The sequence below is a fragment of the Lutjanus erythropterus genome, chromosome 14, assembly GCF_056507025.1.
Source record: "Lutjanus erythropterus isolate fLutEry1 chromosome 14, fLutEry1.hap2, whole genome shotgun sequence".
NCBI classification, from domain to species: domain Eukaryota; kingdom Metazoa; phylum Chordata; class Actinopteri; order Lutjaniformes; family Lutjanidae; genus Lutjanus; species Lutjanus erythropterus.
Window position 1 is genome coordinate 13,255,254 of NC_139330.1, and position 17,235 is coordinate 13,272,488.

Consider the following 17,235-nt stretch of genomic DNA (forward strand, 5'->3'; position numbering starts at 1 on the left):
TGCGACATTTCCTCTGCTGATCTATCTTTAGTGAGTACAAGGAGACTGAGGAGCCACGTTCCCTCCTGCGTCCCGTCCTGTTGCGTGTTTTTTCTGGGGGCAGGAACCCACCCCAGACACTAACAAAAGGACAACACCCTTCCTCTCATGCTGACGATGAAGGCAGGAGGCCAGAAGAGTATAAACAACGTAAGCACATTTCATCGTTGTGGGGAAACAGCATCAAGCTTCAAGCGTAACATCCTGTGTACTGTCTTGGGCTTTTTCCATTACATGTTTGATAAAGAAATATGTGTTGCGGTCATCAGGTCAGGGCAAAACAGAGGGCTGATACACACAGAGGGCTGTTGGCAGATGGTGAAAAGATGAGATGTCTTTCATCATGACCTGACAATTTAACCCTCAGCACCTGATTTAGGACTTTAGGCAAATATGCCCCTTTACTTTAAAGCTTGCATGTTTCTTTCTGTTAGTGTCATGGTTTTGGATTTTTCATTGTCACTTCCTGTTTTATTTTGGTGCATTTTCAGTTGTGTGTCTCTGTTGTTTTTACTTCCTGTCTTTGTCTGTTTTCCCGCTCTTTTTTGATCACTGATTATTTTCACCTGTCCTTCACTGCTCTCACCTGTGTCTTGTTATCCTCCCTCTCCCTAGCGTATTTAACCCTGTGTCTTTTTCTCCTTAGTTGCTGGGTCATACTCATTCGTTTTGGTTTTTCCTGGTGTGTTCTGTTTACTTGTGATTTTTGGTTGTCCATTGTATGTAGGGGTCTCGCCTTCGCCGCCGGCCTCCTGCTCGTCCACGCGAGGGGTCTCGCCTTCGCCGCCGGCCTCCTGCTCGTCCACGCGAGGGGTCTCGCCTTCGCCGCCGGCCTCCTGCTCGTCCACGCGAGGGGTCTCGCCTTCGCCACCCCCCAGATCTATCGTTAGGGAGTATAGGAGGCTGAGGAGCCACGTTCCCTCCTGCGTCCCGTCCTGTTGCGTGTTTTTTCTGGGGGCAGGAACCCACCCCAGATACTAACAAAAGGACAACACCCTTCCTCTCATGTTGACGATGAAGGCAGGAGGCCAGAAGAGTATAAACAACGTAAGCACATTTCATCGTTGTGGGGAAACCGCGCCAAGCGTCAAACTTCAAGCGTAACATCCTGTGTACTGTCTTCGGCTTTTTCCATTACATGTTTGATAAAGAAATATGTGTTGCGGTCATCAGGTCAGGGCAAAACAGAGGGCTGATACACACATGGGGCTGTTGGCAGATGGTGAAAAGATGAGATGTTTTTCATCATGACCTGACAATTTAAACCTCAGCACCTGATTTAGGACTGTGACTCTGTACTTTTCTATGTGTGAGAGATTTTTTTCTTTTATTTATCTTTCACTGGCTTGATTTATTTTCATTCATTTTCTTTTATTGGTCTCAACTCACATTTATCTCCTAATTTCCCTATGCAACATTTTTTTCCTCAACATATTCCCAATTGCACAGTGATTGGCTCAGATTCTGACTGTGTGCTTCTCTCTAAAATACCTGCCAACATTTCCATTTTTCCCACATTTCCTCCGTTTTTCAAGGCCATCTCCCAGCGCCCTCCTGTTTTGATGTTTCTCCCAGTAAACTCACATAATTTTCATGGCCTTCAAACTGTATTATCTTCATACACGGATCCATATGTTTTGTATATTTGTGTGTCGTCACCCAAGTTGCCAAATTATCCTTGTAACACAATCTACACACCATACTTGCTAATCTTGAGACCTCAAAGGAGGTTTTCCAAACCAAAGTGGGGGTTCTGGGGGTCATCCTTCCCTGGAAAATTTGAGTTCCCTAGCCTTTTTTTTCCTGCATTCCAGTAACTTTTAAAGGATGAAAACAAAAAAAAGCACTTTTTTGCAAACAGATGCCTGCAGGTAACCTGCAACTGACACTTATTAGCTAGACAAGACAATGAAATGACCTTTCTGATATCAAACTTGATTATAATAATACAGAAAATGAATATGTTGCAAATATACACAGAAATATGCCCCTTTACTTTAAAGCTTGCGTATTTCTGTTAGTGTCATGGTTTTGGATTTTTCATTGTCACTTCCTGTTTTATTTTGGTGCATTTTCAGTTGTGTGTTTCTGTTGTTTTTACTTCCTGTCTTTCTCTGTTTTCCCGCTCTCGTTTGATCACTTATTATTTTCACCTGTCCTTCACTGCCCTCACCTGTGTCTTGTTATCCTCCCTCTCCCTAGTGTGTTTAACCCTGAGTCTTTTTCTCCTTAGTTGCTGGGTCATACTCATTCGTTTTGGTTTTTCCTAGTGTGTTCTGTTTACCTGTGATTTTTGGTTCTCCCTGGTATGTTTTTTTGGGTTTTTTTCCCTGCCCGGATTGAGGACTCTCCTGCGTTATTTGTGTAAGCTTTTGTTTGGTCCTTTTGTTTATTAAATATCTTTTAAACTGCTCCCCTCTGTCTGCGTGGTCTGCATTTGGGTCCAACCCTGAAAATTCCTGAACTGTTACAGTTAGTACTCTCCATGTCTCTCTGTTTCTTATTCAGTGAGATGAACAAGGCACAAGGATTGTTGCATTAAGGAAAACTTAATATAATGGGCACAAGCTGTTTCACGAAACAACATTTGGTGTAGCTCTATTGTTGTCCCGGTGGAAACAGTAGACTCATAATGCTTGAACATTGCCGAAAAAAACAGCATTCTCCTCCCTCTGCTGTCCCTGTGTTACCATTTTCAAAATCATTGTCGCTATGGGAAACAAGAACTACATTCGAGCACGAAATCAACATGTTGAAAACAGCAAATTACCAACTGGGTCACTATTGGTACGGTCCATTTTAATGCCAGGGCTCACTGGCCAACATGCAAATGTTCCACCAAAACAAGTCTCCCCCTCCGAAAGTTTATATGTTTAAATGTGTTGTTCTGTTATTTGTGCATAATGGTCAATTCATTACAAGAAAAGAGAAGACAAATTTCTTTTTAACTTCTCTTATTTTTCAAACGAGACTCTTTAAACTCTTTAACTTAGAACAAGAGCCTTCATTTTGACCCTTGTATTCCCACAGAGAAGCTACAGGTCTCAAAGAAATCGGTCTCCGTACAGTCCCCTTCACAGGCACCATCTGCTGGTCATAGACTTGTAGTGCATGGCTTTCTTTTTCTCCCAGCTACAATCAGCAAATCTTACATTTCTTGACTTGAAAGTAAAAGTAGTAAAAGACCCAAATCTTATTGATTATAAATTATCCTCAAGTAATTTCTTGGATAAAGATGACAAAGAAAACTACATAATGGTTTATTATGACTGATTTATTTCTATAAAAGTGCAGAAAATCATAAATACATGTTATTAATAGTGAATAAATACATGAACCAAAAGAAACTAGTCAATGTGGAATAAATAAAAATCATGTAGGATTCTGAAAATACGGATCCCATGTCCAATAGTTCATCTTGAGGTTTTTGTTTCATTCATTTTGTTCAGTTCCTTGTTTTTGTACTTTTCATATGTACATGTCAGAGGCAATACACAAATGATTAAAATCAAAATAATACATATGATTTTTCTAATAAGTAAATCCTTGTCACTGAGTCATTAGCAGAAAGCCATTTTATCTGCAGCAGCTTGGTTGTCCAGTCCCTCTCCTTCCAGCCAGTCCTCGTCCAGCTCCCCCAGAATCTCCTGCAGGGAGAGGACGGGCAGTGGGGCGTGCTGGACTGGCGCTGGATGTCCAGACTCCAGAGCGGCTCCACTCCAAGAATCCTCCAGCTGCGAGTACTGACCCTCGAGTTGGGGACTGTTCTGCAGGCTGCCATCCCAGTATCCAGAGTCGGGGGTGTCTGGAGTTGAGGAGTGGGAGGTGGTGCAGGGCATGTACATCTGCTGCTCTGCGGATCCTGGATACATGAGGGCTGCCTGGCTGGAGTTTGAACCGTAGCTTCCTGTCTCCAGGGGAGAGTGGCACCACAGAGGCGGGACAGGGGAGGTCTGGCAGCCTGGTTGGGACCAGAAGGGCGGACTGGAGCTGCTTCCCAGCGGCCTGCCCTGCTGGAGCACGTACATAGTGCCATAGTATCCATGCTCCTCGGTGGTGGAGTAGGGTGGGGGACATTGTCCATAGTAGCAGCTTTCCTCCATCTCCTCCTTCACATGGGGTGTGTAGGCTGGTGGAGGGCCCTGAAGCGGCAGACTGACTGAACCAACCTTCGAGCCACTGCTGGTTACAGCTGGAGGTGGAGCCAGAGCATCATCGGGACTGTCAGACTGCCACAGCGCCTTCTTGGCTCCTTTGCACTTCAGGGTGCGAGCTCTTCTGTTCTGAAACCACACCTGGACGGGAAAGAGAGAAGAAAAGGAGCTTAGACTCACATCAGGACAAATAAACAACACATTCTGCTCTGTTAATCATTTTCTGGGCAAACAGGCAACATGCGTGGGAGGACAGATCTAGTAGCTGTCAGCTGTCAGAGCCTGTTGCATGGTCTATCTGTCACCTCAAACAAGATCCTGATAAAAACAGCTTGTGTCATCTTTGAAGGTAAAGAAATGAAGTGATAGCTGTATCTAAAATTCTATGCAGGATGCATTTGAAAACAAAGCCTTTGTATGATAAGAAACACAGTGCTTGTATATACTGTATGTGCCACATGCATCTAATTCCCCAAATAAATTAACAACTCAAGTTTAATTCATTGTCATCATCATGTCTGTACCTGGATGCGTGACTCGGGCAGGCCTGTGGTCTGGGACAGGCTCTCTCTGAGGCTGATGCCAGGGTACGGGTCGGTTTCGAAGGTGGCGCGCAGGAGCTCCACGTGCTCTTTGGAGAAGCTGGTCCTCTTCCGGCGACTGGCGCTGCGAGAGGAGCCGACGCTGGAGGCCACAGGTCTGGCATCGTCTGAGGGAAGAGGAAAGAGCAGGTTCCACATCAGACAGGATCCATAATACCTCTTTTCTTATTTCTGCAAAAGTTCTGCAGAGATTTTACGTGAGAAGCCTCCTTCCACAGCTGTAATTAAACTGTAGGCGTCACCATTGAAATTCACAGATGCAGAATGTCAATATGGACAGTGATATGTATAATTAACTGTCTCGGCTGTTTTATTTTTAGGTTCTGATGCACCATCTAAACTAACATGCAGAAAAATCTGTCAATCAGAAAAGAACAAGGATCCAGGAAAGTATCTGTAAGAATAACGTGGTGCTACAGTGTTGCTGTTTTCTACCTTACACAAAACATTTCATTTAAGGTTATCTATTATTTCTACTCCCATGGTGTGTCCTTCACTGGTTATACCAATATTTGCAAACTCTTGGAGAAGCTTTACTTGTTTGGCCTAAAGAGGAGGTAGGTTGTTCAATGAAAAAAAGTGTATTTCCGTAGTAGTTTTGAATGAGTTTCATTTAGCTCTCGGCTTCAGTGATGGTAGTCTACTTTTGTAGATTAAAACAACTTGAAATTGTGCCCCTGTCCCTTAACCTGCTATTCTTATTTCAATAAAAGTGTGTCAGTTAGGTTTTTCATAGTATTGAGCATCAGATGTGAATACGTCACATCTTTTCCAGATTTCCCTCCTGTAGTTGAGCCGCCATTTTCACTTGTTGACTCACAAAAATGGAAAGTGATGCAAGAGAAAATAATATTTTGTGATCAAATAATGTGTAATGTCAGAAACAAAGTTGTCCACCTGAATTGGCATTGTTTTATTTAAGTTTTTGTAAGCTGACTTGACTTAAATTTAAGTTGCCTGAATGCAAAATTTTGATTTGAAAAGCAATCAGATCATGAAGTACATCTGACATAAAGGAACTGTTTCATGGCTGCAGATTGTGAATAAATGAAGCAAAAGAGGCAACACAAAAACTGTGGTTGACGTTCTCAATGTGCAAGACACACTTGTTGTCCTTAAATTGCATAGATTATAAAACATTTCTTACCATTGCTTGAGTCCTTCCACATCGCAGCAGCTGAATGAATGATGCTCTGAAAACAAACTGACTTGATGTGACAGAGTTCAGAATGACACTGTGTTGTTTCTTCACTGAGACTCTCTGACTGTGTCTCCTGCTTTGGTCAGCGTACCTTATATATTGATCACCTGAGACCCCAGAAGGCCATGGTAAAGTCAGGACAGAGTGCTGGGCTCAGGGAGGGGTCATCTTCCTTTGAGGATGGGTACTCTGACCGGAGTGCCCCCCCCCCCCTCTCCACCCCCCGTTATCACATCATCCCTATCAGAGTGGTGGCAAGGTCATTGGCAAATATGACACACTGCAGGGCATGAGACAAAAGAAAGTGTCTCCGTGATTGTTAGGCTCATCGATACCACTTAACTTAACGACAAACATGTGATGTTTGTGTTTTTTTTGTGTTTTGTGATGCTGAATATTTGACATATAATGTAATATGCATACAAAACAGAGGCAGACATTTTTTTTCAGTCTTTCTCATCCATTATCTGTCTTTTTTTGCTACTGTTTTAATTAGGGATGTAAGAACATACTGAATATATGATATTATGTGGTTAATTATTTTATTATTTTTTATTTTATTCTATAAAAGACCTGCTGCAATGTTTTTGTTTTGCAATTGTACACACACAATTCAAACATTCATTGCAAAAGACAGCTTGTGTTACTTTATTTTATTTTATTTATTTTTATTTTTTTAAGGGGCTTCTACTTCCTGCTGCGTCCTTTTTGTTTTGCCATTGTACATACATAATTCAAATACAATTAAATCTCTGTTGAGATTTTGTGTTTGTTAACAAGTGCTTTATTTATTACTGTATTTTATTACAGTACATATAAATATATATATTGCTAGAATTTTCATGGCACAGGTGTATAAAATGTGACATGACAGGATACCAAACAAAACAATATAATATAATAACCATATCTTTCTTAATACCTCAAGGCTGGCCTTTTATTCAACTTTGGCTCCTGGGAGTCATCTGATTAGTGTTAAAGACAAACATCAACACCTTTGCAAACTGTTGAACACTGATCAACCAACAATAGTCTTAAAGAAATATTTAACTCACAGAACCTGGCAAAATGCAAATCAGCCCTGTGAGCTGAAGCCTATCAGCGGCTCCTGTTGTCCTTTCATATGCAGAGCAGCTTGCTGCTATCACGAGAGGAAAAACAAAGCTGGCTAATTATTCAGTGATGAATTGGACAGTTACACCGCAGCCTCATTACACTGAATAGGTGCATCAAGGTGAGTGGCAAGCTTGTCAAATTGTTTAACACGTCCAGGCCTTGACCGAGCTGTATGCAGATGCTGTGACCTTTAACCTTGATGTGCCAAATATGTCCTCTGTGCTCTGACATGCTGCTGGAAAACATTCATTTAATGAAATATCATGTTTTATATACATTTAAAATAACTGATTTTGTATATGTATGGTGCTTATTCACATACAGTCTTGGGCTTTGACCTCTTGGTTGCATTTAGTGGTTTCTACACATTGAAAATGTAAACACTAACATACTTAATCTATGGTTAAAAAGTACAAAAGGGCAAAGTGCAGAGAGAGATTTACACTATGTGTTGGTGTATAAGAAAACAATGCAGCTTGAAGTCTACTCGAGTTATCTAATGCAACAAAACAAGCTAAAACTATTTCTTTTCATCTTTATCTGACTGACTTGCAGAATCAATGTCTCCATGAGACGGCTCCTGAAAGTCCCACCAACTCTCCCTACGCTTTATCCAAATCCTATCAGACGTTACACACAGCAGTCTGCCAACTGTGGAAGCTGCCAAACCCACTAATGTGAAATTATTTAGATGAATTCATGTAAAAAAAAAACAAACTGTGCCATGTATTTATTATCTAGCATTAGGCTGATAAAATAATAAAAATGGAGAAGAGTCAATAAGCCATTTCAGCAAACACTCACTAAGTTTACATACAATGATCAAGTGATTAAAGATAACTAAACACTGATTCAGCATAGACTGTATGCTGTTCAGCTAATGCAAAATCACTATAAAGAGCTTTGTTTAGTTTGATCCTGCCACTATTTAGATCTGCATGTTTGAAAAAACCACAAGTCATCTGATCAGCTTATCTCTAAACGGCAAAGCATAATCCTCCAAACAGGAAAACTGCAGTGCTGCCAGTTTCACGACTGCAAATCACAACGTCAACTTCACAGTAGTCCTTTAGTTTGACTGACATAAACTTTGATGTAGTTTTAATTCACTTCATTGTTGGGGAATAAGTTGAATATGCTTTCATAATACAAATGTTAAAATAATAATTTGTCACTTTTTAATTTAGTAGTTGTGAAAAATCATGAGGCGAAAGGAATGTATATCCTCTTGAAACTAATTTTATTAAAATTAGAATTATTCTGCCATTATGAATGACATTTTGCTGATTTTAATAATTAATAATGATTTTGTTATGTGTAACAAAAGACATGATTTAAATATTATTAAACATCAGAAAATAAGTGCATAAATACATATAAAGGCCTCATCCAATAGAGGTTAGGGACACATTAAGTCACATTAACTTTTTTATTATTATTACTTCTTAAATTTTTTGTTTTGAGAATTTTCAGTATTAGTGCCAGGCATAAGAAAAAGTAAAATATGAGAAGGCAAAATGCTGAGAATAAAGTAAAAAAGGTTGAGAATAAAGTTGAAATACCATGTCAGGAATAAATTTGAAATGGTATTTTGACTAAATTCTTGACATTTCAACTTTTGACTTTTTTTGTCATTAAAGCAAAATAATAATAATAAAACAACTTAAAAATCACCTTCTGCAAAATTGTGTTATTTTCTACAGTATGCAAAAATAAGAATTTATATATGGTTTACTATCTGCACAAACAGTGTACTATGAGGACTAGACCAGATAATATATACTTTATAATATTACATAGCATTACATAGTTATTACAAATAGTAGTAGTATTAACCTACATTATATAGAAGAGAACCAGGGCATACGAACAAAAAGTACATTACAAATACAAAAAAAGTACGAATTAATGGTCTCTCAAAAGCACTGCTCTATTTTTACTTTTTGAAATAAGTAGCAATTGGACTGAAAATATTTGAATATTCTACAGGCAAACTGATCCGCCACAGTATTCCTGGTTCTCTTATCTCATTATTATTTTTTTTTATTTTATTTTTTTTATTTAATTGTGCATTTATTTTCTTCTTGACCTTGCTGTTTTTAAGCTATTTATTTTGTTTGTTTTTTTAATCCAATATTAAAATTCCCATCAGAATTCTATTTTATTGAAACTGTTCTGAATGAAGCTTTTTTTTAAAAAAAAAAAAAGAAAGAAAGAAAAGAAAACACTTGCACAAACAGCTGCGTGGCAGAAGTTCAACACAGCAGCCACAAGGGGGCAGCGTTGCAACGAAATGTTGTACTGCTTGATACCGTTCACTATACTTTTTAAATGTAAAGGCTATAGAGCAATAACAAAACTCCACGGTGAGAACACCTGACAAACTCATATCAAAGGCTGGTTACTTATGCATTGTTTCCACTATACTTTTATATTTATGTAATAAACCCCCCATGAAAAAATACGACCATCCTGCCCCGCGGTCCCGTCAGTTTTCCTGTCAGTCCGCTGCTGGTGTTACACGGTCACATTTGACAGCAGGACCAACGCCGAACAGCAGCAGCGGCAGCAGCAGCAGCAACTATGGCTAAAAGTGATGGATGCGCTTACTTTAAAAGAACCAGCCTGTTCTGGCTCGTCAGCGTGACACTGGCGATGGGATATTTCACTGTAAGTTTATCAAATTAGCTCTGATCTAAGTAAGATATAATAAAGACAAGTGTTTGACATCGTTTATAGCTTCTTCTGTAAATGCCACCGTGGTGTGTCGCATGAAATGTCCTCCGGGTGATGTATTTGCTCTGAAACTCGTAACGCTGCTGTCGAATTATTTTCTCTATATTGACATTTAACACTTTATATTTCGTGAAAATGTTCTTATGTCGCTAAAGTGTCCTTCGTTTTCATTGCCAAGTCAGTAAAGGATTACTTTATTTTATCTTATTTGTTGATCGCTAATCTTATCAGGATTCATTCAGTCCTCTGTAGAGTACAGGTCAAACAAACTTTTGTGCAAAGTCCAGTTAGCTGTCCACTGTAACTCTAACCCATGTTTACCCAGATATCTTCTGTTGTCTTGATCTGATCTGATTTAATACCTCTCGATCTTCGGGCAAATGTTCAAGTCGACGGTCGATTACAGGTTGTCAATTGATTTTGGGGTTTCGTTGTAGCTCATGAACTCGTTCTTAATCAATAAAATGTAAGCCGAATTGACCAACAGATAAATAGTATTTAAATAAAATGATGTTTTCGGAGTTGAAATGTGTTGTTGTGTTGGACAGATATGCAACGTGCCAACGTGGAACTTTTTTAATGGATTTTGGTGTAATTCTCCATAGAAATGGTCAACAGTCAAACATGTAATGTTAAATATATGGAGTCAAAATAAGTCAACGGTCCGTGCAAAGTTTTTGAATTTCTTTTGGTTGATTAATAAAAACAGGCAAGCAAACAAAATAACATGAAAGTCATGGTCCTTGGTCTGGTAAAAAAAAAAATCACAGGCACACCCAGGTGCATGCTGGTCCCATGCGTGACTTCTTACTTATATAACCTCAGGTGGCCATCGCTTTGCCAAAATCATAGCCAAAACAAGTAACAAAATACTAATTATGCAAAACTTAATATGTTTTAAAAGAATAATAATTAATAATAAATAAACAGAATAACTAAAAAAAGAAAATACTGTTAAAATCCAATTTAAATAATACAAACATCTAGAATAATAATCAAACAATACTACTTATTATTTGACAACAACAAACAAATATCTTCTACACCCCTGCTTGCTGTTTAAACAGTAATGTAGACAGGGAGTCAGGGACCTTAGTGTAGTAAGACAATACACCACAAGGTTCAGCCTTAGGGTGTGTCTGAAATCCAAACCATAAATGGACTGCAGCCTCTGGGCAGAGGGGGCCCTTCCAGCACTGTCCTTTTGTCTTTTCCCTGCACCAGTCATAGTCCACATGGACACATACCTGACATGTCACAGGTGGACAGGAGAGGACAATAGCAGAGTGTGCGGCACAATGCTGCAGTTTTTTTTAGGGGAACAGATGTGTAATTAGGCAGTTTGAAAATTCAGGGGCTGGACTTCACACTTTTGCTTTTGGTACAATATACAGAATAAATTCAGACGAAATGTTTGACTAAAACAGTTTGATTAATGTTAAATTGTATTTTGTTGTGGAACTTTTGTAATATGCCCGAATGAATTCAACAAACAATTCTTTCAGAGAAGCTGTGTGCAAAAGAACAGTATTGACGATAAATGTGATATTTTAAAAGTGAAATATTGATATTTTAATGATACACATATGATAATATTGTGTAAACTGATTCAAACCGTACTAATCGATGATTAATTGATAGTGCAATGATAGTATTTGGCATTGTTTTGATTGGCAGAGCCATTTGTTGAATAGGGAAACTTAAACTTAAAGGAAGAAGGATTTATCAAAGCTGTCCGAACACAGGAAAGTAATGAGAAAATAAGGAACTACAGCAGTAGTCTGTACATTGTTTTTAAAGAAAATGCTGCATATCATACCTTTAAAATGAGAAGAAGAAGAAGAAAAAGTCAGATAATGCACAAAATTTGCAGCCGTACTTCAGAGGCACCATTGTTTCTAGTGTTACACTTGTCTCTTCACATCATCCCAGAGTTGGGTCCATCCAGGTGCTTCTTCTCCAAAACAGCAGCTGTGTATGCTGGCCGCTGCTGTCCGAGTCTGACCGCAAATAACCAGCACAGTATTTAGTGACAACAGATTTACATCAACCACTGCCATTTCTGAATGTCATCTTATTTTACAGTAGGCCAGTTGTAGTCAACAAGGTGAATATCATCCGATCAATCGGTGTATCCTGTTTAATAACTGAGCAACATGTTTCAATGAACTGTCAGAGAGTGGCTGTGATTTTAAACTCTAGAAATGTTAAGGTTAGCTGGTTATAAGCTTGTAAGTTGATTCTGACAGTAACATAGAAAATATGGAGTCAAATACAGAGCTTAAAAAACACATACTCATTTGTTTTCACATGACAAGATTTTAAATGCTAACCCATCAAAAAAAAAAAAAAAACTCGACATGGTGCAGAACTGATGCTTCCATCACTGTGCCAAATTTAATTTCAGTGACCACAGTTTGTGGTGCTACAGTCGTGACCCACAGCGCTGCAAAGAGGCATTCATAGAGCAGGAAACTGAATATAATGTAGTTCGTTATTGTCTGTGCGTATTCGTAATTGAAGCAGTAGCTCACTGCCTCAGAGCAAACAGATGATATCTCATGTCAGTGAGCCCTGGAGTTTCCACTGGTGAAATCTAAGTGGACCCGAACATTGGGGACGACACAGTCAGCTCTTAAAGGAACCGGTCACACTCCATTTGATCAGCTGTATGCCATGAAATGCGTGGAAGATTACTGGACCGTCGTCAACTCAAACACTTCTTTGACTTAAATGTCAGCTGTTAAGATTCTCTGGAATTTTCAGTGTTTTGGCTCAAAGACGTTATGAAAAGGAGAGTTGTCATGATACCAGAAGTTTACACTTTCATGCGATTTTAGTATAAAAAAAACAACACTAGATACGTCTTTTGATACCACGGCAAATAGAATAAAAAAAAGTTAAGTGCACAAAATATGATATTTTTTTCGTTTTGAATAACAACAGTCACACAATCTGGTATAGAAAAAACCACCGAAAACTGAATGCTTTTGTTGCAGGTCCAATTTCAGGCAGGACATGACATTGACATGACATTTTTTCAAAGTATTGAAGTATCAATACTCTTAACAACCTTACATCAGAGTAGTAAATAGGTTATAGTATTTTAAATAGGTTGAAATCCTCTTGAATATATGATCTATAGAGAACAAAGCGACTTATTTCCCTCTGGCCCTTATAGGCAATGACGAGTCCTACACAGTAAGTTGATCAGGTGTTTATATCTCATTCATCTGTTAATGTAAAGCCCATTATCCTGAAAAATAAAGGCACACTGCTCTGAAAATACGCACTTTGGAGTTTGAGTTCAGCGACTGTCTGTCTCACTGTCTGCAAGACCTCATTTAACATGTTTCTAAATTTAACTGTTATTAAAATCTAAACCTTCTAAAAGATTAATAACGATTTCTTACCCCTCATACGCCTCTTACTCATTCGGCATTAATTTGAAGTCTGATTAATGTGAAACAAACAAACAGTAACACAAGTCAGGCCAGAGTATTTTCATTAAGCGTGTTTTCTTAATCTCTGGTGACATGTCTTGGTCATTTTATGGTTTGTTACAGCAAATATATTCCAGAGATTAAACCGGTGGTTTCCAACCTGTTCGGCTTCTGGCATCTTCCAAAAAGCAGAATGTAGATGGTGTCGTCTTTCAGATGTCTGAGTTGTTACCAGCAGGCACTCTGTACTGGCAGCTATCAGTGCAGTCTGCAGATCTTTTGTCTGATTTTTCCCTTCAGTTTCCTTTTTTGATCCGACACCTGTTTTCTTTTGTTGGACGTTCAAACCCTACAGCTTCTTCTTCTGGAGTTGTTCACAGCTCTGATGACTCTTCACTCTTAACTTCTCATATGGTTTCATTTTAGTAAATGTTAAAATGACCCAATATCTCACCAAAAAGCAAAGATTAGAGGAAAAAGTGAATGAAATATTTGTGTATCAGAGCTAAGGTTGCAAATTTTGTCATTTTCCTGCTAACAATCAACAAGACTCTGTCCTTCAGTTCAACAAATGCTCCTCCAAACAAAATAATGTGAAATTGAGCACAAATACTCCCATTTCTCATCTAAGAGCAGAGACCAAACCAAACAGGGAGAGAACCTGCGAGCTCAAATGGTTAACAAAACGTACATTATTGATTTCATACATTTTTAATTATTAATGGTTATGAATAAATTAAACATTAACATCCCTAATCAGAATTTTCAGTTTAATCAGTTTTTTTCTTCTTTGCTCAACCATTAATTATTTCACAGCCTCTCAGATTAGCTGTCCTTCTATATAAAACTATTTATAAAGTAGATCAAGTTAGCTCCAGTATGCTAACAGTATGCTGCTTATATATTCATGCTCCAGTATTAATAATCGAATGATGTTATGTATCACTAATGGTACTTTCACTTTTTTGCTGTAGATATATATGTACTTTTACTTAATTTATCATGCAGGACTTTTATTTGTAATGGAGTATTTTCACATCGCTGTATTGGTACTTTTCCTGGACACATTTTTCAAAGTTTCTCTCAGTATATACAGCACATGTGTGTGGTTTGTCTGTGTTAAAGCTGAACAACCTGGTCTGTGTTTTGCAGTGCATCGTGTTTGCTCCAGAAAAACTTCCATTACAGTACCTCGGTCTGTTCGGCACCTTCTGCAGATACCTTGTGGATAACTATGCCAACGTTATGTACAAAATGTAAGTGTTTATACGTGATTTGAAACACATTATATTCTTGTTGATTACTTCCTTAGAAGACTAAATATCACATGCATGTTCTCTTGTTCTCACATGCTCTAATAAAAGTATTAAGATTGTCTCTAATTAGAAGGAAAGGCAATCACCAGATTTTCTTTTCAGCAGAGCAGCATCAATCAAATGATGTGCAAAGCACCTCACAAGGCTCGAATACGCTGTTTAATCAACTACAGCCCATTTACAGATCGTTACAAACACCTCCACTGGTAGAGCACTTTGCTAATTAGTTGTTTTAGTCACATGACTGCTGTGACACCAGTAGGATATTAATGTTTTCTTGTTGTTTAAGTCACATGACATTCAAGACGGCTGTTAAATGTTTTCCTACGAGAGGGCTGAGCTGAAAGCTGTTGTCATGTGACTCCTGTTAATTCAGCTCTCAGTGATATATTAGTGACTGGGTGTTATTCTTCTCTGCATGAGGACAAACAAAAGATGGTGTGAAGTTTATTTGTCTGGATTTAGTCATTGTTGAATCCAGTAGAATAAAACCTTATTTTCTTAAGGGCTCCCTTTTCTGTTATTGAGTAAAAGTGACAACCCCTGGGAAATGTTATAAGTGACAGATTTATTTATGCATGGATATTTCATATTATACATTTAATGCATAACAACAACGCCACAGAACAACTGATAAACTGTACAGTTAATGCAAAATAGTTCTTGTTTCTGTTAAACGAGAAAATTTTGAGCAGATTCCTGTGAATATTTAATTTTAACAATCATAGATACTTAATGGGCTTCTTTTTTTTTGACAAATTCACATTTCTAATGCAGGATGAGGCTGTTTAACAGAGAGTGAAGGTCTGTAAAATATAGCTTGCGTTCAGGTCTTTACCATTATTCTAAATGATTCACTTGCACATTACAAAATCCCAGCTTCCAGACCACTAAAATGTTATGTTTTTATGGCTGAGAGTAAGTAAGACAGAAAAAGAGAATTGAGATATTGTTTATCATTACAGTAGTAGTAGTTACAAGTCCAGTATTTTGATATATGTTATGTTATCAGTTTAAAATTGTGATCTCAGTTTTGCAGGAGAAAAATCATGTTGCACATTTTAGCAGGAATCATGCAACCATGTATATGTATATATTTTCTCTTGCAAGCCCCCCGTGAAGCTTTGGTGACCCCTGGTGGGGGTCAGGGACCACAGGTTAGGAACCAGTGCAATAGAAAGTCTGTCCTCTCTGTTACAGGTGGGTTGCTGCCTGGGCTGTCCATGTTTTTGAGGCCTGTTTTGCATTGAAGGTGTGCAGGTAAGGATGACAAGAACCTGGTTGTCCACAAGATGGTGCTGTAATCTAGATTTTACAAATCTCTTCCCCCAACTTCTGTTACACAACTGCCAAGACACATTTCTTGAAACCTTGTACCCTTTATTCAGAACTCTAAACACAAAACCAAATCCTCAGACTCCTGGTCTATTACTGCTATTCTGGTAACTTGGTCAGTGTAAGTGAGTGAGTGTTGCCAATTTGTAGATGTGATTTTACAAGATTTCTGAATATGTTGCTTATAGTGTGTGTAGTGTGATTCAGATTTTTATTTTACGGCAGTGTTGCAAAGTTTGTTTTTGTCATTGTTTGTCATGGTTTCTTCTCTGTGCCCCTGCAGTGAAAAAGGTATCACCAACACGACCACTCGCGGCCTGTGGTTCATCCAGACCTTTCTGTTTGGCTTCGCCTCCCTCGGCCTGCTCCTCAAGTACGACCCCGAGCGTCCCAAACAGCACTGACGGCAGAGGAAGGAGCCTACCGAACAACACTGCAAAAGCTGAATCTGGGAAATGAATCGCTTCCTTGTGCCTCTACTTCTTCTTCCATTGTTTTTCTCTTTGATGTGAAATCCTGCTGAGTGGAGGAAAACACCTGAACCTTTTCTTTTTTTACCGTTTCTTTTAACATAAAAGTCTTAAAGTGAACACTACACTACAGATTTTCTTACTTAGCACATGTATCTCCTTTTCATTCCATAGATTTTCTAAACCACAGTAAGCATAGTTGTATCTTTTATAAATTATATTATAAAGTTTTTATGGATAATAATATTAACAGAATTTATGTCTTAATGAATCTGTCCTGGGCTGAATATTTAGTATAATACAGGACGAATCTTTTATGAGATTGTTTTGTGCTCTCATGATGTTTACAATCAGCCTGGGTGATGGCAGGAGCTGCTGTGATGAACATAACGTCAGACAGGTTGGCTGCAGATGGTACGCTTTCACCAGCCTCAAAAGTTCTCCAAGATAAAAATAAAGAGAGCCACTGTGTGCATTTTAAATTTGCATTTGCCTTTCTTACACTGAAGTGCTTTGAGTTCAACTATTTAAACTACAGACTGGAAGTTGTTAATGTTAAAGCTACAGAATAAAGGGTGAATTACAAACTGCATGAAATGTGTTGTGCTGAATATTTTTTATTCCTCTGAAAATACTCAAAATGCTTCTAATGTAGACCTCTGTTCTATATTTGACTGAATCTTACTGAAGAATTCACTCAAAATGTTATAACAAAATAAAGAGTTTTGTTGCTCCCAAGAAGCTGCACTAAGGCACATCATCATAAAGCGTACAGCTGAGGCTGATGGATATGTCTTTAGCTTTGCAGGCATTTGGTCATAAT

General features: G+C 38.4%; 2 protein-coding genes across 2 annotated transcripts; one reads left to right on the plus strand and one right to left on the minus strand.

Moving 5' to 3' along the window:
- Positions 1-3,295: 3,295 nt before the first annotated feature.
- On the minus strand, positions 3,296-6,081 carry mxtx1 (mix-type homeobox gene 1). Its single transcript, XM_084735924.1, has 3 exons — positions 5,943-6,081; positions 4,718-4,902; positions 3,296-4,334 (listed from the first exon to the last, which is right to left on the minus strand). The coding sequence occupies exons 1-3, from the start codon at positions 5,962-5,964 to the stop codon at positions 3,600-3,602; spliced, it is 942 nt and encodes a 313-aa protein (XP_084592050.1). The 5' UTR covers positions 5,965-6,081; the 3' UTR covers positions 3,296-3,599.
- A 3,541-nt stretch (positions 6,082-9,622) lies between these two features.
- tmem254 (transmembrane protein 254) lies at positions 9,623-17,009 on the plus strand. The gene is made up of 4 exons (XM_084736060.1): positions 9,623-9,782; positions 14,444-14,547; positions 15,808-15,867; positions 16,226-17,009. The coding sequence occupies exons 1-4, from the start codon at positions 9,696-9,698 to the stop codon at positions 16,344-16,346; spliced, it is 372 nt and encodes a 123-aa protein (XP_084592186.1). The 5' UTR covers positions 9,623-9,695; the 3' UTR covers positions 16,347-17,009.
- Positions 17,010-17,235: the final 226 nt, after the last annotated feature.